Source organism: Alligator sinensis, unplaced genomic scaffold, assembly GCF_000455745.1.
Source record: "Alligator sinensis unplaced genomic scaffold, ASM45574v1 scaffold1432_1, whole genome shotgun sequence".
In the NCBI taxonomy this organism is placed as follows: domain Eukaryota; kingdom Metazoa; phylum Chordata; order Crocodylia; family Alligatoridae; genus Alligator; species Alligator sinensis.
In genome coordinates, this window is record NW_005843197.1 from 66,195 (window position 1) to 89,468 (window position 23,274).

A 23,274-nucleotide genomic window follows, 5' to 3' on the forward strand; every position below is an offset into this window, starting at 1 on the left:
TTAGCCACTGGAACTTGGAGTGTGTGATTTGAATTAAAGAAACATGGCTGGCAGGTAGGTAGACCCTCCTGCTCACTGTATTGTCCCCTGTTCAGCACGTGCCAGGTTACTGCCCCTCTTCCCAACTTCACTTCGTTAATGGGACACCCTTAGGCTGCTGCTGAGATGAGGAATTGTCTGCCACCAGCATCTAGGACAGAGGTGCTCAGCCCCTAGCCCACAGAGCTACATCATCTGGACTGAAGGGTTCCTCATGGGTCCGGAAATCTGGTAGTGGAGGAGCAGTGGCAATGCTGCCACCACTACTTGCTACCAAATTTGGAAGCCCCGTGAGGCTGGACTGGGCCCTGGGTGGGCCGCTGCCATGAGGCTACATCAGGCCCTGGGCGGGCCAATCCACATGCCAAATCGAACCCACAGAGTGACCTGGCACTGCTCATCTGGCCTGCGGGGTGAAGAGGCTGGGCACCACTGATCTATCAGGTTAACAGAGGAGCCACAGGTTATTGCTCCCTGCCTATTGCAGCTGCTGGTGGTGTTCTCACTGATGTGGCAGCTACAGTAGGGACACAGGGGGAGGGCAGCTTCTCTGTTAACCCTGTGAGCATGCATGATCAGTAGTGGGGCAAAGCAGTTATGATCTCTCCAGTTGATGAAAAATTTCTCTCTTCACTCTACCTTCTGAAAACAAAGTGCATGTCTTATTCGGGGGCGTATGCTCTGCAAGACAATAGAGTGGCACTGGGGAAGAACAGCATACTTGTGGAAATAGATTGGGATTTCAATCATGCATGTATCTTACAGTCCGTTTTTCAGATTGTTAAAAGTCATGATATGATAAAACTGGAATACAGAGCAAACAAGCCAGAGACCTTATTTTGGCAACAACAACATTTGCCCTGAAGAACTTCATTTATAGATATTTGTTTTTTAGTACAAAGAAAATACAGGCTCAGAATATAGTTTTACACGGTACTGAAGAATATTGAATTTAGGTGAATGAGAAGTTTCGTCAGCCCTTTAGCAAATACAATATACACACAAGGCCTTGTATGCCTTAAAGGGCAGATAAAAGTCTTCATGTGAAACAAGAAGAGGCTTTACATTTGTTTTACTAATACAAGGTGTACACCTAAAAATGACAGACTAATAGAAAACACTAGGGCACAAGTGTTAAACATACTGTACCATTGCTCTTTTCCAAGGCTTGCATTGTATCTGGATCCAAGGCAATGCTAACAAGCAGCTCCATGTAACTCTTAAAAGTCTCCTTCATCGCTCTCGTGTTCAAAAACCGAGTGACAAATGGAGCTGGAGGTACAAGCTCTGAAAAGGAAATGGAACACAATGACTATTTTCTCTCTCAAACAATCTGAAAATAGTACCATTTGGGAATATACAAATATTTCGAAACCAAATGCTTTCATTGTTAAGCACAAGTGACCTCTAGTGGTATCCTAAAAGTGTAACACAAGATATTATGACAAATAAAATCAAACAAGCAGTCTGTATACCAAAGAGATGAAGCCTTACAGGGTATCAGATAAATTCCAGTATTTCCTTAAAAGATGCAGAATTACCTGCATTTAGATACTCTGGTAATGAGTGCCTTAGAGAAAAATGTATCTTTTACAAGCAAAGATCTAGAGAAAAGAATAAAGAAATATCCTTGTCTCTCACAGTGCAAAAAGCAACTTCTTGCTCCTGCTTAGATGTTTCCAGAGACCAACAATTTCAGATGAGTCAAAAAGTTCAAAAGCAAAGTCATTTAGGATTTTGGAGTACCACTGAATCAGTCACACTTCCATTTGCTCATAAAAGCCTGTACAATAAATTCCTCTAACAAACAAGTATATGTTACCTAGTGTCACTTTCCAAAATATTTTTAATTTTTAGCCACCCATTTCATTAGTGAGATTACTCCATTCTATCAAGGTTCCTCAATTACTATAGCTGCCAGTTCCCTTTAAAGTAGCCCTTACACTAGTAAAAGGAACAGCTGAATACTGTATCTTTAGGAGTGCACTGATAAAGATTTTCTTGGCCAATACCAGTAGGTGATTAACCAGTCATATCGGCTGATACTGATCTGACAGCTTATTTACAGGAATGCAACTGGGCAGGTTGGAGAGCAGTGTCCTGCTGGTAAGTCTGTGGGGATGAAGAGGGGTGGAGGAGGGAAGGGGCATAGGGGTGTGAGACACAAAATCGAGGCCCCCATGGTGAGGGAGGAAGTGGGGCAGGGGCAAGTGCTGCCCAGCCAGGGTGGTGAATGAGACCCTGGGGCTGGGAGTGGGATGGAACTGAAGGGGTTTTGTACAGTGGGCATGGAGGGGCTGCGGGGGTGCTCCCTGCCATTGTGTGCACCCCTGGGGGAGGCACGGGGGGCATATGCCCCCTGGATTTGTGTGCAGAGCAAGGATGGACTGCCTGCTGCGGGCTCAGGGCTAGGGTCTGCGCCAACTTCTTCCTGGCGTGGGGGCAGGGCTGGGAGGGGTTACTACAGGGTGGGCTATAGCTGCCCCAAGATTCCCTGTAACCACCCCTGCCTACCCCATCCCCACACGCTTGGAGCTCAGTCCCAGCCCAGCCCCCCACCATTGGGAAGAGGCTGGCATAGACCCTGGCCCTGAGCCAGCAGAGAAGAGCTCACCCTAGCCCTGCACATAAAACTGGGGGGGCATATGCCCCCATGCCTCCCTCAGGAGTGCGCACAGGGAGCTGCCCCCTCCCCCTCCCCGGCATCCTGTGTCTCCTGGATGAGTCGCCCATGGTTCCATCCCACTCCCAGCCCCAGGGTTGCCTTAATCGCCTTGGCTGGGCAGGCATTCCTGGCAGTGTGCATACTATACTGCAGCTGCATGCATGCATTTATCAGTGACATCATCAGCTACACCGGCCAAAAAAAAGCTGACTGCCGATCCAATACGCAATCGATAGATCAGTGCACCTCTACATATTTTATAATATAATTTCATGGGCAGATCCAGACTTTTGAAAAAGTGAGGGGTACAGATGATGAGATGCACTATTATACAAAATAATATATTTTTTCCTGTTAAAAATAAACTAGAAGCTTTATTAATATGTTAGGGGCCCAGGACTGTATTATTTATCTTCAGATTGAAGCAAAAGCAAATATATTTTCATTGGAATGAGCTAAAAACAATCTGCAGGGCTGTGAAATAGGAGCTTCATTACCAGGATTAGCTAACAGGCAGCAGAACTGCAGAACAAAGGATGGTTTGACTGGTGGAACGTCAAGACCATTAAAAAGAGAGGGCCATTAACACCTGTGGAATGAAGAGTTTACAAGTAGATTATAATGACCTATGAGGTCAATTGACTCCCTTAGCACAGCCTCATTAGAAATGTTGCTGTCCCTGCCAGGCAGTTGGTTTTAAAACTTTGGGTGGAGCAGGAATCAAAGAGGAGTCCAAATGCATCAATGTACCCCCCCCACATCATTCCCTTTAAAAACAGGCTTAGATACTGATAACAGAACATGACCCACCATCGTCATCACTCTGGGCTTCAGGAGAAGAATCAGACTGGGAAGATGAAAACTCTTCTTTCCATTTTTTCCGTTTCTTTGGTGGTGGTTCTGCCTTTAGTTTTGGCTGTTTAGCTTTGGGTTTTACAGAAGAGGAGACTTTTGTTGTTGTTGTAGGTTTTGGTGCTGGAGGATCAGGAGCTTTGTTGCTGCCACCACTTGGTTTGCAGTGAATAGTTCTGCAACAGTATTATGAACATTTTTATAAGCCATTAAAATAAACAATCATACAAAAACTAGCTTTAACAAAATATCAGTCAGATCATTTAGGAAGGAAGGTACATCTCATGGGATATGTATTTAGGTATGCTATTTCACTGCACTGTAATATGATCAATTTAATTAAAAGCATTTAAATGCTAATTTATACCTTCTGCGGCTAAATATTAATTAATCCCTTGTGCAAACAGTAGTTTTCCCCATTTTACTGTGGGTAAACAGGCACAAAGTTAACTCTCTAGGCCAAGATTTTTTGGTGAATTGGCTACAGAGACAAGGGCCTTGTACAGGCATTCAGGCTTTTTATCCAAAAGTAAAAATGGTTACTCCAAGAGAAAAGTAACCTGGGAACAGTCAGGGTTAAATCTCTCCCAGGAGTTTCCCCTAGAAGAACAAATGTCTATATTGCTGTGGTTTCCCTCACAAGAGAGCAGCCCTCCAGCATGCCCACCTCCAACCCAGGGAAACAATCTCTCACTTGCTGGACTTTGCTACTCCAGCAAGGAGCAAAACATGCCTCCTTCACAATCCCCATGTTGTGCTTTAAGGAAACGCAAGCTGGCCATGGGTAGTCTGGGACAGCTAATCAGGGCTGCCCTATGCACTGGAAGCATTTCTTGCCAGGCAGACTAAGGGAGCCTGCAAAACATGCTGAGACGTGCACAGCACCCTCCCTTGCCCCTCTGACCCCAGCTGCAGTGTGAGCACTGCAGGCTCTCTACTCTTCAGGGCCTCTGCATTCGAATGTCTGTACTTACAGCTCTGGGTAAGTTTTTCTACCAGGAGGACAAACATGGGAGAAGTTTCCCAGTCTACATTCAAATGTGTGTATGGAACCAAGGCTAGATTCTGGGGGCTCTAAACATATTCCACTCCTATTTGCCCTCCAGCAGCCACCCCCAGGAGGCTTGCACCTATAATAAGTTTTACATAAAAAATAATCATGATTTCTCTTGCAGACTTGTTACAGAAATAACCAAAACAGCTAATGAAACTTGGTGACAACACAAAGCTAGAAGGTACAGTCAATACAGAAGAGAATTAGAATATCATATAGGAAGATCTGAATGACCTGACCTTGAAGACCAAAGTAATAAACAGAATGAAATGTAATGATACTAAATACAGAGACATACACTCAGACACTAATAACAAGAATTTTTTGTAAAAGCTAGGAGCTCTTCAGTTGGAAACAAAGGAGGAGGAGAAGGACATGAGTGCATTAGTCAATCAAATGATGATTAAGAGCCACTAACACAATGCAGCTGTGAAAAAGGCAGGTAGACTGTATCAGATTGTCACAACCCAATTAAACTGTGCCCATGCCACTAAGCAAGAGATACCATTCAAATCATCTTCATTTTGACGATTAAGGGTTAAAAGACATCCCTGCCAAAATTCCTTGAAACAAAACGCTGGTGGAGAATTGTAGATAATTGGTCAGCTAAAATAAAATGCTAGGGGAAACTATATATAATTGGTCAAAAAATAAGCGTAAGCTCCTCACACGTAGCACACACGTAACAGGTAGAGAAACCTAACCCACTACCTTGTAACTTGAGGAGACAAAGAGCTGCCACCTGCCAAAAATTAAAGATTCCATATAACAGTTTACCATTGGGTATCCCTGTCAAACACCTCTGCCTATAAATAGTTTAACGGTTTCCGCCCAAGGCGGAGAACTCTGGGGATTTCAGAGGAGAGACACCTGTGTTCGTCACCAGAGAGATTTGGGAACTTGATCAATTCCCAATAAACTCCCCGTCATCGTAAAATATTGACGTAGAACGTAGAAAAGTTTTGCTAGCCCGACAGTTCGTTCCGGCGCCACGTCCGTCATTACTTTGCTGTAACCTGAATGCGTGTATGCTCAACTCTATAACTGAAGCTGTAATGGAACAAAGGCTCGCCTGCGTCATCACTATCTAGGCGACATAAGTAAACAAACTCCTGTAACCTACACGTGTCTGTGCCTGGTTAATTCCACTCCATCCATCAATTACCCGCCTGCCGAGTTCAAAATCTAAACACTCCGGTGTGAGTCAGACGGCTGCCGGCGGCTGCTCTGATTCACGACACAGATATGGTATTTCTGTACCAATAAGCCAGCACTAATGCAAGAACACTAGGGAGACCATATCTGGAATGCTGTATATAATTTTAATCATTCAACAAGACAGCATTTGTTCCAAGTTGAGTTAATCTAAGAAGGGTTGCGAAGATGAACAGGTTAAACAGAAAGCCTACAAGAAGAATCCAATGGTATACCTATACCAGCATTTCCCGACCGGTGTGCCATCACGCATGTCCAGGTGTGCTGTGGCATTTTGGGCTGGAGCCACGTCCCCCACCTGGCTGGAGCAATGCCCCCCCACCTGCTGCCTCTGTGGACACAGACAGACAGCGAGCATGGCTCCAGCCAGGCAGGGGGCATGGCTCCAGCTCAAAATGCCGTCTGGCTGGCCATGCACAACCCCACTTCCCCGGTCAGTGTCCGACTGGCTGCACGCCACCCCCTCCGCCCCCGGCTCTACGTCTGGTGCGCCATGGTGCTCTCTTATTTAGTTAAGTATGCCATGGGGCAAAAAACGTTGGGAAACGCTGGCGTACACTGCCACAATACAGTGCCAGGGGGTGCTATGGTGTAACAGAATGGGATTATGATTATGTTAAGCAATAAGCAAACATAATGCTGCATTCTTAACATGTTATGACCAAAGGAGAGGAGCTAGTAGTCCTGTGAAATCTCAAACAAATTACACAAGCAAGAAATTCAGTTAGCAATTTAACCCTGAATTATTACAGTTTTTTAACAAGATATTCAAACAATTAAAGTAAGTATATTCCTGACATCAGACCAATATAATAATAACTGGATTTCAAAATAAATACCTTGCAGACTGCACAGGTCTGTTTTGTGGTTTTTTTGAACAGACTCTGACATACTCCTTTTTGTTTGCATTTTCAATGAATTTCACATATACCCGTTTGTATTTTGTTTTTGCATCTCCAAAATAGCCGAGATACTGGAGTGGGGGAAAAAAAAGCAAAACAACACAAATATAAACATTTCTGTTATTCTGTTAAACATAGCCATTCAGAAGAACATTTTTAAATGCAAGGGCTAAAGAGGCAAGAATCTGGTCCCTCTACATGGCCTGAATGGTGCCAAAGGAATCAGGCTGGAAGTGGGAATCTGGCCCTGAATATACAATGACAAGAAACTGTTCTTCTGATCAGAGTGGAGGGAACCATGAATTAAATATTAGTCCTAAAGTTAGGGGGAATTTAGAAGAGAACATATATAGCCAAAATGCTACATCAGTTCAGTGGTTCAGGACAGGACACTTTTTTCAGCGCCTTTATGTACAGTCAAAAAGTCATGTCCGATATGGTTTGAAAATAAACCTTCATACTTACACTATTGGTAGCAGCAAACTGTCTCTGTCCATCTCGCACTTCAGGAACAAACTTTTGTAACAAAGCTTTTTGAACTTTCCAAATAGCTGGAGGCTCTTTTCCCATTTGTAAAGCAACCTATAAAGACCAAAAAATATTAACTAAAAAGTTACAGGGGTGTAGGTTGTAGCTGTGTTGGTCTAAGGACATAGGCAGACAAGATTAAACTAAAAAATTATGCTGTTTTCCCTCCAGAGTTTACTATTTTTTAAAGCAAGTTCTCTAGACAGGTACTGAAAATACATTCTCCAGATTCCAGTTATTTTACTGTTATGTGCTAACTGCACCAGGATATTAAAATATGAGGTGCATTCAGCACAGTGCTATCTATAAACTACACTTTACCTTCAAAACACTTGAGGTTGTGCCAGCCAGCTTCATCTATGCTGTGATGTCATACCTAGTGTACCATGCAATTTAGTCATAAATATCTGACAAACTCCTTTTTAACAATTTGACACTTTTCCCCCAAGTTTCTTTTATTATTGTCTTTTGGTCGCATTAAAAAAAAAAAAAAAAAAAAAAAAAAAAAAAAAAAAGAGAGAAAAACTGAAGAATCACACCAAATAGCAGAAGAAAGAACTTGCCAAAGTCTCTAGGGCCAGCTCCCTGCAGCAGCAGATATCCATAGTACCTGTGACATTACAGCATGATGCTTGCAGTAATGTGAAAACAGAGAGGTCGATACAAATTAGTGAACTGGACGAAGATTACATTTTCAGTTCAACTTGAAGCATTGGCAACAACTAGCTGAAATTGATTATCTTGTCCATGTATTTAATATAGCTCTTAAATATATTTAAACAATTTGTAATAATTATCACTAACTAACCACTGTAAGTCCTTCATCTATAAATACTGATCTATAAAGATTATCATATTTTTAAGGAAATGGAGTACCAACTTAAGGATGAATCTACGAAGATTAAGATCCAAAGGAGCCAGTAAAAAAAATTATGTAGATTTATGACATACTACATTTTAAAATTAGTAATACTTTCACTTACCCGATGAAGCTAGAAACGAAAATGATCAATGGAACTTATTTAAAACTTGTATTCAATGGGGTCAGCAAATGGACAAGAGATGGAGACATCCAGGAAGGAATGATTTAAAAAAATTACATAAAAACTTAATCATCAAATGTGCTGACTATAAATAGCAGTAGTGTTGGGAATGAATGGATGGGGAAAATGAAGCAGCAACAGAATCAGAAATGAAGGACAAATCTAATACAAGCATTTTTTTTCCTTAAAGTCTACAGATAAGGGCTGTTGTGACTGCACATGGAAGCCATTCCTTGTTAGAGAAGTAACAACAGGCTCCACCCCAAGAAAAAAACAAAACCTTCCACATCCCAAAAGCACTAAGATATCCACTATTCCAACATCTGAAACTGTCCACAAACAGGCTGCAGCTTGGTAGGGACAATAGTTTAGCTTGAAAACTTTAGCTCTTTTCTAAATGTTAAAAAATTCACTAGTTAACAGGAGTCTTCTAGATTTTGGAAGATTATTTCTATAAATATTTAACAGAGGGATTTACTTTCACATGTTTTATGTTTCTTCCCCCAAATCAGAAAGAGCTTTAAAGCAGAACAGTGACATCAACACAATTTTAGGGCATGTAGCAAATTATAACCATAATTTCTGCCTTCTGGTAGTTAGTTCATTGATGCTTATTTCATGGTGTGTGCTGATAATTAATTCAAAACAAACATTTGGATTACCTTTAGTGCATCTATATCTTCAATCTTCACTACAAATTCATCACGTTCTCTGTACATGCCCTCTCCTCCACTGTCCGTATTCTCCTCATCAATATATCCTTCTATTGCAACAGATGCCTGTATTTTTGCTAACTGGTCTGAAGTCACACCATCCTGGCCAGCTACCTTTAGGGCTTCTGTTGAACTTGTTTTCTCCTGCATATTCTGAACATTTACAACAGGAGCAGTAGTGTGTGGAGATCCCTGCTTTGCAGCAGCAGTAGTAATGGCGGTGGTAGTGGTGGTAGAGGAGGTACAGGTAGTGACAGCACTAGTAACTACCAACTTTTCAGTTTCTGAAGCAAAAAAAAACAAACATCTGTTATACAAGTTATCAAGGACTAACACCATAAAAATAAATTATATTTATTTAATTTAATTACATATACAATAAGTATAAAGTATCTATTGAAGGCTTTAAGAATTTTGCTATAATTAAAACAACCAAGTTAACAAGCCCACAGTAAAACTTATTGTGAAAAAAATGCAACAGTTACAGTTTAACTGTTACATTTAGCTGTTACAATTTAATCCATGTATTTGCAAAAAAACTGATGTTGTTACATCTGTTGACACCTAGATATTAGGGTGATGGGCATCTTAGGATATAACACGAGTTACAGATATGACCAACAGAAAAATTTTGTACAAAAGTGCTGCACAAATTAATACTTCGGACGTTGCTTGCTTCCAGCCTGCTGACACGCAATTAAATCTACCTTTTCTACTGGATAAGGAAAAGAAAATGTCCATCATGTATAACACAGAATCTAAAATAGATACAAACATATACTTTTTATGTGGCAAGAGCTGGGACACTTGCATTTTGTGTCTTTTACTAGGTAAACTAGTGGTTCCAGAACACATTATGAGAGAGTTCTAAAGCGGTCGTAATATAATTTAAAACAAAGTAGAGCTGTGCCTTGAGAATTAATGGAAAGCCACGCTTGCTTTAATACCAATCTGCTAAACCATATCACTTAGCAAACTGATGTCAAATTTTGGGAGATAGCCATCTTAGTTTTACGCAACTATTGAACATATTGTAAATGTCTAAGTATACAACCCTTATGAAAATGAACAAGTTAACTTGATATGTATATTATTAGATCCTTATTATTAACACAAAAATCCAGTATTGGAGGAATTGCAACAAAATGTAGGAGTAAAATTAAAAATAATGTGAAATTTAGTTATAGTATATGTAATATGTTTCATGACTGCAAATACATATTTCCTTAATGTAAAATCTGGTATACAGTATTGTCTCAAATAGGTTTACAAATTTCTCCGAGAATAACACTTAAGTCAGTGCTGCATTACCAAAGGTAGCAGGGCTATATATAAATTCTTAATTTTTCAAATCTGTACATTAGGGCTGTATAAAGCTTTGAGTGTTGATTTGATTTGGAGGAGATTTGACCCAATTCGGCAGCCGAATCTCCGAATTCGAATCGAATCAGAAGACCAATAAAAAGATCTGGATCAATTCAAAGCTGTCCAAATTGATTAGAAAAAGATTTGGAAAGCTTTGGAGATTTGGGCAGTCCCTGCTTGCAGCCGCAGGGAGCTGGACCCGGACTCTGCACCAGTAAGTGGGGGGTGAAGGACCATGTGGGAACCCCTGCCAGACCCCATCCCCCGCCCACTGTCTTAGCCTCCCCCCACCCCATGGCTACCCCACAAGGCCCCAGCTCCCGGTACTTAAAAAAGCCCCGCACTCACCAGCTGCTGCAGCAGCCGTCGGGGCTTCTGAGGACTCATGGCAGAGCCCCCCACACAGCGCGGGGCAGCGGGAGGCAGTGAGGATCATCCACCCACATGGCAGGAGCCAGTGAGTGTGGGGCTTTATTTATTTATTTTTTTTAAAGACCCGGGACCTGGGGCTGGAAGAGGAGACAGGGGATGGTGGCTTGTGACAAGAGCCCCCCACACAGCGCGGGGCAGTGGGGATCACCCCACTGCTTGGCAGCAGCTGGGCTTTTAAAAAAGAGCTGGGAGGCTGGGACTGGGCAGGGCAGCCATTGACGGGGCTGGGAGAGCCAGTGAGGGATGGAGCCTGTTTGATTCGGAGAGTCGGCCAATTCGGCAGCAGCCAAATCTCCAAGTCAGATTTGGCAGAATCAATTTGGGACAGTGATTCGAATCACTGAATTGAATCACTGTCCCCCGAATCGGCCAAATCCGAAGCGAATACTAGCTGCTTCACACAAGACTACTGTACATACTTAAGTCTAGAAAGCAGATGCACAATTGTACATGTACAAGGGAACCAGTACCAACTCTACATGACAAACACATTGCAGGAACAGACTATATTGTTATAATTGTCTTATACAACATGTAAACACTGATTCGATACAACGAATCAAAAATGTATACTCATGAAACTGGCAGTATATGTATGCACTGTATCTTATTATATAGTAATGTCCTATTAAGTCATATATATTAAAAATAGAAAATACTGGAGGAAATATGTTTACAATGGTGCATTCTCTGTGTTTCTTAGAACCAAGTTCTGTCTGTTAAGCAAAGTAACTTCTTTATAACTTAATTGTACTCTAAAATGTTCTTGACTTTTTAAAAAAATGTTTATAGTCTAGAAGTAATTTTATATAGGAAGAATGGGAGGTATCAAACTATGACACCTATTTTAACATTCCAAAAAAAATATCATTTTCATATTTAAAAACAAAAAAAAAAAAATTGCAATGAGAGAGAGAGAAATGGATTATATAAAACTACTCAAATATGGAAACTATAAATGAATCTGTGTAAAACAAACAAGACAGTAGTTTCTTTTGTACTAAATAAATAATACAAGAAATCCTTAAGTAGCAATATTAATGATTATATTGATAGCTGGAAATACATTTTGGGGCCGTTTTATTTATCATAACAAAATGTACCCATCACAGTAAAAATTAATCAATATAAGTCAGGAATAACTCTCACTGAAAGAATTAAATTTAAAATCTCACACCTGAAGTGGGGCAGTTTTTGTGTGCATCTGAATTTGGACAAAAATACTTTCACTAAGTACATTATATAGACACATGTACACACACTTACCAAAACACAAACTTACCAAAATTTTCTTTTGACAAATATGTACAGTGGAAATCACTTTTAAATCATTAACTATTTTTTCTACCACTTAGAAGATACTAGATGATATGGCACAAAGAGACCAGGATTCTATTGTAGGGATGTCAAACATCTGGCCTACCAGGCTATCAGTGGGCCAGATAATTTGACAGGGTGGGTAGTGGCGGGTGTGGACTGCCAGAGAATCCAAAGCGCTGGGCCCCAGTGGAAAGGACTACTGGCAGTAAGGGGGCAAGTGAGCAAAAGGGCTGTGAGAGATGGTCCTTGGCTGCCCTGTGGTCACATGTCTTGCCACTGCTTGTGTATCTTCACCACAGCAAGTGTCTGCTTGGCCTGAAGTACAGGTTGCCCCACTGACACCACAGTGGGCACAGCCTGCATTGTAGCCGCCACCATGGCTACTGTCACTGTTCCTAGAGTAACCACTGCAACTGCCTTGTTCCTCAGGCTGTATCCAGCTTGTGAGGAGCCCCATGCTCTGGATCTGGTCTGGGGCAGAAGGCGAGCTTGACACTGATGCTCTATAGCTAGCAGGATAGAAGGAAATACTGCCAACAGCTGCCTAGCACTCCCAAAACTACCTACACGTGATATCTGAGACTAGGTTTATATGGTGCAAGGCTAATACTATGCAGGGATATGCGAGTTAGCTTTGCACATGGTAGCTCCAGAACTGGAAGTCCTGTTTCTCAGGGCTTCTCAGCAAAACTCATTTTATCTGGGTGCAGTGCTGTGCTAGCAGGGCCACATTGCTTCTGATTCTAGATCTAGCAGGCACAGAATTAACTCAGGGTATTATGGAACTGCATTATACCATATCAATATGCAGCGTACAATCCAAATTCACGCTATTCAAATGCATACTTTAAGCGTACTTTATATAAAGTAACAAAGAATTACTGAATATATCATACAACTAGAAAAACTGACTTGGCTCATATTTTTCTAGAGAGCATTCCTGTTAATTTAGGGAATATCTGGATATGTGTTTAGTATGTTACTAAAGAACAGCACCTATCACAATTTTGCTCACTGAAAAGGTCATTAGCTTCCTCTACGCATATATTAAACATACTGTATGTATATTATATGCATGAAAATTTAAAAGAAATTAAGTAGCACTGAATTATGTGCCGTATAAAAACTTATCTTAGTAATAATTAGGTTTCTTAGTAATATCTTGTATTTTCCAAATTTCAAAGATCCACCAATCCCCAGCCCCCAAAGATTCATGCCTGACCACTCCTCTAAGAAAGCAGCACTGAAAAGTTTCTTCCTGTAGCCAGTAAATAGTACAGCTCTTGACTTTGCCAGAGGTGCTGCTGAACATGACTCGAGACATTTGTTCTCCCAATTACGTACTGTCTATGAGGTATTGCTCCCAAACTAGAAGACTGACCCAGGTTCTATTAGATATCTCTGGCAAAGAAGGACTGTAGTTTAAAACAAAATATTTAGAAGCATAAAATACAGTTTAGTATCAGTATAACTGCAAAGGGTAAAAGAAATGCCTTACTGATCACATTAAAAAAGATTACTTACAAGAAGTCAAAAGGAATGGAACTCCAAACTACATGTTTACTATTTACAGTACCATCCTTTAAGGGTTCGGGTAAATGCTGATGAACACATGACAACTTAGGAGATCTTAATAGTGTATTTTCTATTTTCTGTAAGTGAAGATGTGAAGGACTTCTGTATGAAAGTCTGGCTAAGCATGGCTTGAGAGACCTCTTGACTAGCATTTGAAAGTGGATGCATGGTACTTTGTAGGTACAATGCAGTCCCTGACGCATGAAACTGATCCTGGAATCTAAAGATGTCTTGACAGAGAAGGTGATCTCACTTTCAGCACTCTGCTAATTTCCTTGTCAAGCAGAGGAAATTGTTTACAAGGCCCAGCACAACGTTACTACAATGACTGCAGGGGTGGCTGAAGAATGCCTTCCCTTACTGCGACAATCTGCCAACTTGGGTCTTTGTTCCTTGGGATCAAGTAGGGGGAGTGGGGCCTGCCTTGAACTCTCTAACACTAATAAGGACCGATTAGGGACCTGGTGAGGGCAAAACATACTCATATTACTTCTGTAAAATGAGACAGGAAGCCACAGCCGGGGGGGAAAAAAAGAAAGCAGTGCCAAAATAACCAGTGCTGCAAAACTGATGCAGTGGTGACCAAGAAATCAATGCTACTGTACTCAACATCAAGGGACAAATGTGGAGGCACCCAGTACTGACAAAATGAACATAACAGACAGCCTGCAGCTGTGAGATCTAACGCACAGGTCTTGGTGCTAAATTAAACTGATACATCAAAACACCAAATACACCTAAAGCTGGGAAAGGGCTCTAGGCATCAACGCTTACACATCATCATGTCTGTCAAAGTGGTGAGATGAGTCACGAGACTCATGGGTCCACTTCTTCTCTCTCACCTGAAAGGAAGAAATACAATCCTTCAAAAAGATCCCTATGCAAGCCAATGCTTTTGACATCAAAGCAGTCAACTGAGCTAATGGTGGCCATAAGAACTAATTTGAGGGAATGCAATCAGGATGTTGAAAAACCTTCTGGATGATAACGTAATTCAACTTCAATATCAGTACTAACAGCATGAGATGACAAAGTCAAGTTCCACGTACTCAAGTTCCTGAAAATCCTTTGCTTGTTAATTTCGGTTTCAACAAAACAGGAGTTACAGACACAGACTTCTTTAGAAGATCAATACTGGGTTCAGATGCCCTCATAGCCATCTCCAATCAGTGGAAATTAATGGTGAAATTAGTAAGTCCTTTACGCTGCCAGAAAAAGCCAAGTACAGGCAGTCCTTGGACCTGCAACACAACTGGTTCCTGAAAACTGCATCTTAAGTCAAAACATTGCAACTCGGAACCGATTTTCCCATAGGAACAATGTTATAAATGGGGGATTGGTTCCTGAACCAAGGCCCCATACCCTATTTTCACCAAAAATAACCCAGAATTTTATACTCAATCAATTATAGATGAGTAATATAGCTACATTAATGTATTTCTATTGTAAGGACTTCTCTGAGGTGACTTTGCTGGACTTTTTGAAGGGCTCTTGGCTGGAGTCTTCTCAGAAGTCTTGGCTGCAGCTGTTTCTGGAGACTTGCCTTCTTTCTTAAAGAAAGTGTCCAAGGAAGTTTGGACAGATATTCTCCAGGGAGATGGGCAACGCAGCGAACTTGTTCACTGGCGAGGTATCAGGTCAGATCAAACATTGTAAAGTTGAAACTGACGTCAGAAAGTTGAAACAGGGTGTCAATTTACGAATGCTGTTAAGTGCGAAGTGTTGTAACTTTAAACACTGTAAGTGGAGGACTGCCTGTACATGGATTATAATTTGGAATGTGACATTTCTTATCTTTTACAGAAGAGGTGTCAAAAAGAGCTGGCCCTGCGGGCTGGATGAGGGACACAGGGCCAGGTCTGCAGGTCAGGTGGAGCCATCATGCAGAGCCAGTCCAGTGCAGATGCTGCATGCAGTATGTGCCCTGAACTGGCCACGTGTGCTGCTTGCAGTGTGTGATGGCCCTAACCCCACAAAATATATGCAGGCCAATCCAGGGCACACACTACATGCAGTACATAGGACTAGTCTGAGGCTACATGTAGCATCCTTCTGAGCTCAGCCCTCCTTATGGGCCCTGCCCTGTACACTGGATCCAGCATGCACCGCCAGTCTATGGGCTTGATCCAGACTGGCCCCAGATCCAGGCATGGGTACTGCATATAAAGCATGTCCCACATGCTGTGTGCAGTGTGCTAGCTCCAGCTTGGTGCAGCACATGGGCCAGTCCAGGGCGCACACTGAATGCAGTATCTAAGCCAGACAGTCAAGTCTTTGGGCCTGATTCACTGTGTGCAGGCCACACAAGATGGACCAGGGCCACTGCATGTTACAAGCAGCAGGTAGTACTGCAGGCCAGAAGATATAGCTCTGTGGGTTGCATCTTTGACGACCCTGTTTTATGGAAAGAGTCAAATCACAGGACCCTAGAACCTGATAGAGCTGGTCTCGAGCATAAGTGAAGAAAACAGCAGTAAAATGGGGAAGGATCAAGGAAGCCTTGAGGTCTAGACGTTGGCAAAAGCCTAATAATAAAAAATATTCATTTGGGCTCAATGAAAAAAAAAGTCTCCTCTTGTACCTCTTTGGATGAGTGCATAAAAACCTAGGTAGACTACATACAGACTTACATACTAGCCTAAAATACATACAGCCTGGGGTTTGGGCTAATGGGTCAAGGGCATATGGCATCAACTACAGGGAAGATCCATGCAGACCATATTAGACAAAAGGGAATTCTTCTATATACATCAATTAAAGGCATTAATAGGCTTTGATAGTGTATTGAATGCAAGGAATTAACAAATAATTTTTCAGACAATAATTTTGTGGCACTAAAATCATGCATTTTGAAGGAGAATCAAGAATTGTTTGGCTGAGAAGCCAAAAGCTGCTGCATATTTAGCAGTGGCAATAAAAGGATTTTGTGTGAGCTTGCTGAGGGTGAGCAAGCTGCTCTATGCTGTCAACTTTCAGTTGTGACTCCAGAAAAATCTCTCCCCATTCTGCCTTCCCAAAACAAGATGCATCTTATTTAGGGGCATATGACATTTGAGAAAATACTGTGACATAAAATGTTTGACAACCGTTGATCCTTCTAGATCATGGTGTATGCACAAAAGGTCACCCAGACCTTCAATGCATATGCCTAGGCAGGAGTGGGGTTTGTTGTTTTGTGGTTTGTTTGTTTGTTTGTTTTTTGGGGGGGATTGTTTATCTGTTTGGTTTTTTTTAAGGAATGGAGGCTGCCCAGACCTTCAACATAAAATGTAACTAAGAAAAAAAGCATGTAGTTTGTTGACAATAATTCAAAGGGAAGCAGTAGTAGTTAAAAACTGCAATCTGCTGACAAGAATTCTACAATGTATAAAATTAAGTTAACGCATTAAATGTATCAATGTATTAAATTAAGAAGAGAAGTTGAAAAAAAATTGTGAAAAAGATATATGCCGCGCCATTATCACCAACCAGGCAATCACAGTGCAGCTGATTTTTGATTGCTGACATACAGACATACCCCCTACTTTCAAAGTTCTGCATAAAATAGGTCCTCGGAAAGCCACTGTACAATATATATTTTTAATCGTTCTCTTTTCTATAACTATCACTGAAAGAATGCATGCAATCCACTAAAATAGATCTGAATCTTTTCTGGAAGCAACCCTTAATAATTTCTTTTTTTGACTGAATTTCTTTAAAACCATTTTTAAAATTATCACTGTTGAGGTAATGAAGACTTATAGGCAAAAACTATATCTACAGTTTTGAGTTATAAAACAATGGAATCAACTATGGTTTACTTGAATAAGAGTTTCTTCAATTCCATGCCAAAATCATCTTTTAATACATCAGATATATATAGGGATCTGTTTCTGAAACAGCATGAAAAGATTTAGCCACACTTACCGAATTGAATAGTACTCATATGTTTTAGTATGACCTAAAAAAGTTTTTTAAAAAAAGATGAACTCTAAGACAAAAAGGTTTAAAATTAAAACAAAGTTCACACCAAAGTCTACAGAATTATGTTACAATGTAAACACTTGAAATAATTTATTTTACCTGATTTGTTCTTTTTTTCAGAATTATCATCCAAAGCTGATAAAGCAGTAGAGATGCTTTTCTGAAGATCATGGTTACCTCCTACAGAATCATCTTCATCAGAAGAAAACGTAGGCAATGTTTCCAAATTTTTCTTAAGTTCTTCATCAGCTTTTTTGGTTGGACTTTCACTGCCAACCTCAACAGACACAGGAGCTGCTGCTGGTTGTGGTTTTGAAGGTGGGTGGGAACAAGGGGCACGGACTATCTGTGTAACTGGTCGTCTAGTCCTGTTAGGCATTCGTACAGCAGGAGCAGAAAACTGTTGCCTAGGTCCAGATTTCAGGAAGTCTAAAAAAGATGCAATGAATCCAGTTTTGACTTCTGGTTGTTTTTCTTCCACTTCTTTGATTTTTTGCCTCATTTTTTCTTGATGTTGGTAAGTGTCATAACAACATTCAGAAATAGGAGAAGAATATGTTAGGCATATATCAGTTCCTCTTGAATTCTGACGTTTACACTGCCCACTTTTTTTCAGTTGTTTCTGGTTTACACTGTCATCTTCTATAGCATTTTTAATTTGGCTTTTTCCTTTATTTTTCTTCTTCTGCAAGCTATCTTGAGTTAAATCGTGGTTCTCCTCTTCAGTTTTATTAACAATTCCATCCCCTTGATGTGGTACAGGTATCGACTGCAATGGTCCTTTAGCCTGGTTACCTGCTACACTGCCATCATGACCACCCATATTAAAATCATTATCTGATGCTGCACTCTCTTCACTTAGACTCCTACCACTTGAAACAAATTCTGGGTCTCTAGTGTTCAGTGCACCTTCAACCGGGATATCATTATCTTCCTCAGATTCATGATTAATGCTAGACTGTTTCTTAACTGTGCTAGAACTTTGCTCTTGCTCCTGCTGACTAGGTCCAAGGGTGGGGGAGGTCATTCTACTTGGTATATTTTGATCAGAAGTCTCAATATGCTGCTGATCAATGTTCACATTTTTTGGCTGTATTGCAGACATAGCTGTAAGATTTAGAGTTATTTGGCCTCCATTTAGGGAAATGTTATGTAGGCTCTGTGGTTTCCCAACTACAGTGGGTGAGGAATTGAACCCAGTAGACACATGTCTTGCATCTATTGACTGGAATTGAGATTTGGAATTTTCACCATTTTCAACAGATTGTATTTCTTCTTCATTAGATGTTGATTTAGCGAATTCAGATGGTGTGACCCCGCAAGCTGCTGCTGTTGCTGCCAAGATATCATCTACATTGGACAATATATTCCTCTCATCGGTGAGAAGCATGGACTCTGGGAAACATATTGAACCCAGAGAAACAAACTGATTCTTTGAATCATGTTGATTTGGTTGAGTAAAATGGTCTTTTGTTGTCAAATGCTGCTGCAGGGGTTTTGAGGACTCGGAGATGTCCATTTTCATAACTTCTGAATTTTGAGGATGAAGCTGTTGCTGAGAATGACCCCCATTACTTTGAATTATATGACCATCTATTTGAAGGAATGGATGTGCTACCTGTTGAGGACTCTGTATTCGTTGCACTTGTGGAGATGCCTTTGCTTGTCCTAAACCAGACTGCAGTATTGACTGCTGAAGAATTTGCAAGTCACAGGCAGAGTCCAGAAGTACCTGTGCACTGGGCAAACACAACTGATTGCTGTGCCTCAAAGTATGAGCCTGAATGTGTTGTGATGTGCTAACGACTTGACCCTGCTGCTCTTGGGTCTTATTTTCATGTACCTTATGCAATAGAGCATGTTGTTGGTTTAGTTCTTTAGCACTTGCATTTACTTGTGCTGCCTGCATTAAATCAGCTGCCTTTTTAATGTCATGGCTTACTACATTAGTGATATGGCCAATCTGTTGAGAAAGCTGTGCAACAGAATTAATCATTCTTTCATCTTTTTTTGACCCTTGTAAAGTAAGTCCAACAACTTGATCTTCAAGACGAGAATTACTTCTGATTACACTTTGAGAATATCTGTCATCTGCCTTTGAGACCCTGTAGGCTGTATCCTGAGCACTGATTTCATCATCAGTCAGCCGCTGAGTAGAGGATTCAAGAGAAGCTTGCTGTTGTAATGCCTGTAAATCTTGCATCGACAATTCATCATCATCTTTTGATGAAGTATACAAGTTAGAGTCAGATTTCCTTTTAACATACGATTTTGTATCCGAGGAAGTTCTACTGTTCTGCAACGTCTGCGAATGAGTTGGGGAGGCAAAAGGAGGTGACTGAACAGCTGGTAAAAACTTTTGAGATTGCGGAGAAGATGATTCTTGTGACTGAGAATTCTGAGAAGTCTGTAGCGAAATATAGTTCTGGCTTGGACTTGAGACTGACATATTTTGAATACGAGGAGAGGAAGAAAATGGAAGAGATGGTGATGTTAATGTTAAGGGTTGCCCTGAAGTATAGCTTTCTGAAGGACTAACAGCTGACAAAACTTGTGATTGAGATGAATAGTTAACCTGTGATTGGCTAACAGGAGATAAACCCTGAGAATGACTGGAAGAGTAACTCTGAGACTGGCTAACTGAAGAAAGATCCCTCGTTTGCCCAGAATAGTTCTCACTTGGAACTGAAGTTAATACCTGTTGTTCTGAAGAGTAACTTAGTGTCTGACTATCAGAAGTTATAGCTTGTGATTGCGCAGAAAAAGTCAAAGTTTTATATATTGAAGGCAGCTTCTCAACCTTGCTGGATGAGAAATCCTGTGAAAGACTGACCGATGGCACATTCTGTGATGGCGCTGAAACATAGTTTTGGGATTGGCTAACTGACAAAAGACTTGGTAGCTGTGCTGTGGAATATATTTGTGCTTGGCCTGTTATCACAGAACTCTGGTTTTGTGCAGTTTTGAAATAGCTTTGGGTCTGCACAGGGGGTGCTACATTTTGAGGTTTAGGGGTCTTGGATGTCCTTGGTGGCTGTTTCGTAGAACAGTTTTTTGTTTTTGCTGTGGAAGTGGGTGGGAAACCAGGTGAAGGAATTGCAGATGTATAAGACTGAGCAAGTTCCACTGAAACTTGAGAATGAGAAGTCTTCTGTTGTGGTCCTCCATTGCTCACCTGAGTAGCATCTCCAACTGGACTGCAGGACAATGCTGACTGCCTGGATGTATCCTGAAAATTAACTCCACTTGTATTTGATAAATAACTATGTAAGGAATGCTGTGAACTAGTTAGTTGTGCCTGCACAGGCTGTGTACTTGAAGGCCTCTGATGGTGTTTAATAACACTACATTCTCGCTGAAATGCTCTATCAATGGAGGCAGTGGAACCAGTAAAGACAGATGTACTATATGCCTGAGAGACCTGCTGAGCTCCTCCCAGTGTTGAAGGCAACAAAGTAAACTGAGGTTGCAAGAGATGAGGTGCAGATTCTTGAGCAGAACGATAGGTTGATGACTGAGGTGGAACACTAGTACTTAAAACAGAGCTGCCTAGGCGCTCAAATGTCAAAGCAGTTGGAACTGTGCCCTGTGACGTCTTGATTTGTAATAATGGGTCATGAGCAGTTAAAAGACCATTCGATGTTGCACTGAAAGTTGCATCTTGAAGTGTAAGAGATGGAGTAGTAACAAAGCTTCTACTGCTGAAGGAGTTTGGATGCTGATAAGCTGATAAAGCAGATGTTGGTGGAAATGTTCCAGAGGCTGGCAATGCTCCAGTAACAAACAGTTCTGTGGGTGTTGAGGAATGCATGCCTGAAGAGAGAGAGAGGGGGGGGGGGGGGGGAACATAAAAAGAAAGTATAAAGTAATATTTTATACTTTTTACATACTTAAAATAAAATGACCTATAAACCCTTTCAAATATACCATCAGATTCAATGTTCCTACAAGGAATAAATACAGTATTATCACTATATTTATGCACAGATGCATAATCCAATGTTTGTCCCAACATACAAATGAAAATACAGAAACATGCATTTATGGTCTTAATTTTTCCAAGGTAGAGTTCAATTTTTTCGAGTCTCAACTCCATTGGACTCCTTCAGTCAGCTGCCAACAAAAAGCAAAAACTGATGTTGCAAATTGTGGGTGCAAAAATTCTCAAAAAGAGAAACTAGGTTAGAAATCCGATACTTTCGGATATTTTTTTCCCCCTTATTTAAAAGAATATCTTCCCCAGATAGCACTAATCCAAGACTCTGGGCACCCTGGATCTGCATTAAAAAAAACAAACCAAAGAAACCACACACATAACACCATAGGGAATATTACAAACAGAAATCAAAGCCTGATCATTTCTCTTACCCACCTACCACCCCCTAACTAATTAAACAGCAGAACAAAAGTACTGAAAAAACCCTGTTACATGTTGTGCCAAGCAAGTACAGACTTTTTTTTTAAGTTGAGGTGACCACCGTTCACAAATTGCTGGGCCATGGAGTGTAAAATGTTTTGGTCTAGTAAATAAAATTTACACTGCACTCTTAAGAGATGAGATTTTATATATTTATAGCAAAATATTCCTTGTGGCAGCTTTTAAAATTTATGAACGCGTATGACCTTAGCTGAATGTGTTTTAAAAAAAAGGGGGGATTTACATCAAGTTATGGAAAAGATATGCACACTTAGATGCCACCTGTATGTTATAATATGGTGTAAAATACTGTGGCATCCACAAGATAATGACTATCAGAACAAAAGTCTTGGCATTATCTACTTGCAGGCTTGTATTTCATCACCTGCTCTTAATTGATATAAGGATATTTGTTAATAGACCAAAAACTCCATGTTATTTTAATTATAACATAATTATGCAAATTTGCTCACTTAACAAGTCTAGCTATAAAATTATTTGCCTTACTCTTCATTTATACTTCTCATATAGCATCTTCCACTAAAGAAACTCAAAGATTTATGAACAATTGATGCGACTTCCTAACTTTCCTAGGAGTTAGAAAAGGTGCCCAGTATTTTGGGCAGAGGGCCACTTACTGAGTTTTGGCAACCCATTGAGGGCCACATGACAGGCAGCCCAGGGCAGATAAATATTACTTTTCTAAATTTTTTAGGGGCCCCATGGGCTGGATAGAATGGCCTGGCAGGCCGCATCTGGCCCCCAAGCCGCATTTTGCCCACCTCTAAGTTAGAAACTACTACTGTTCCTAATTTAGAGGTGGTGGATAGAAGCAAAAACTGGTGAAGTCTCACAGGAATCTGTGGCAAAGCTAAAAAACCTAGATGCTATTATTGACTTTCAGTACCTTTTCACGAGATTAACCTACTGTATTTACCTGAATCCAAGATGACTTCCAATTTAAGATGACCCCCCCACCAAAAGATGTCATACATGGACAATTATAAATGTTATAATTTTCTGTATATAGACTCAAATTATTGGAGGGTCACCTTAAATTTGTCCCCCACCCCCCACTATAAGCAGCAGCAGGGAGACAAGCAGCGAAGAAAACAGTGGCAGAGAGAGAGAAGGGGTAGAAGGCCACCACACCTTACCCTCAACCCCCACACCTTTCCCCCCCCCATCATT

The 23,274-nt window shown here is 40.9% G+C and overlaps 1 protein-coding gene across 1 annotated transcript in view; it reads right to left on the bottom strand.

The window, feature by feature from the left end:
* QSER1 (glutamine and serine rich 1) overlaps positions 1-23,274 on the bottom strand; it is a 44,037-nt gene that overhangs the window by 15,113 nt on the left and 5,650 nt on the right. Inside the window, exons 3-8 of the mRNA XM_006037923.3 lie at positions 17,766-21,479; positions 8,961-9,295; positions 7,193-7,309; positions 6,665-6,798; positions 3,515-3,732; positions 1,189-1,326 (exon numbers count right to left, since the gene is read on the bottom strand). Of these exons, the coding sequence (XP_006037985.1) occupies positions 1,189-1,326; positions 3,515-3,732; positions 6,665-6,798; positions 7,193-7,309; positions 8,961-9,295; positions 17,766-21,479 (4,656 nt within the window). The remainder of the gene's footprint in view (positions 1-1,188; positions 1,327-3,514; positions 3,733-6,664; positions 6,799-7,192; positions 7,310-8,960; positions 9,296-17,765; positions 21,480-23,274) is intronic.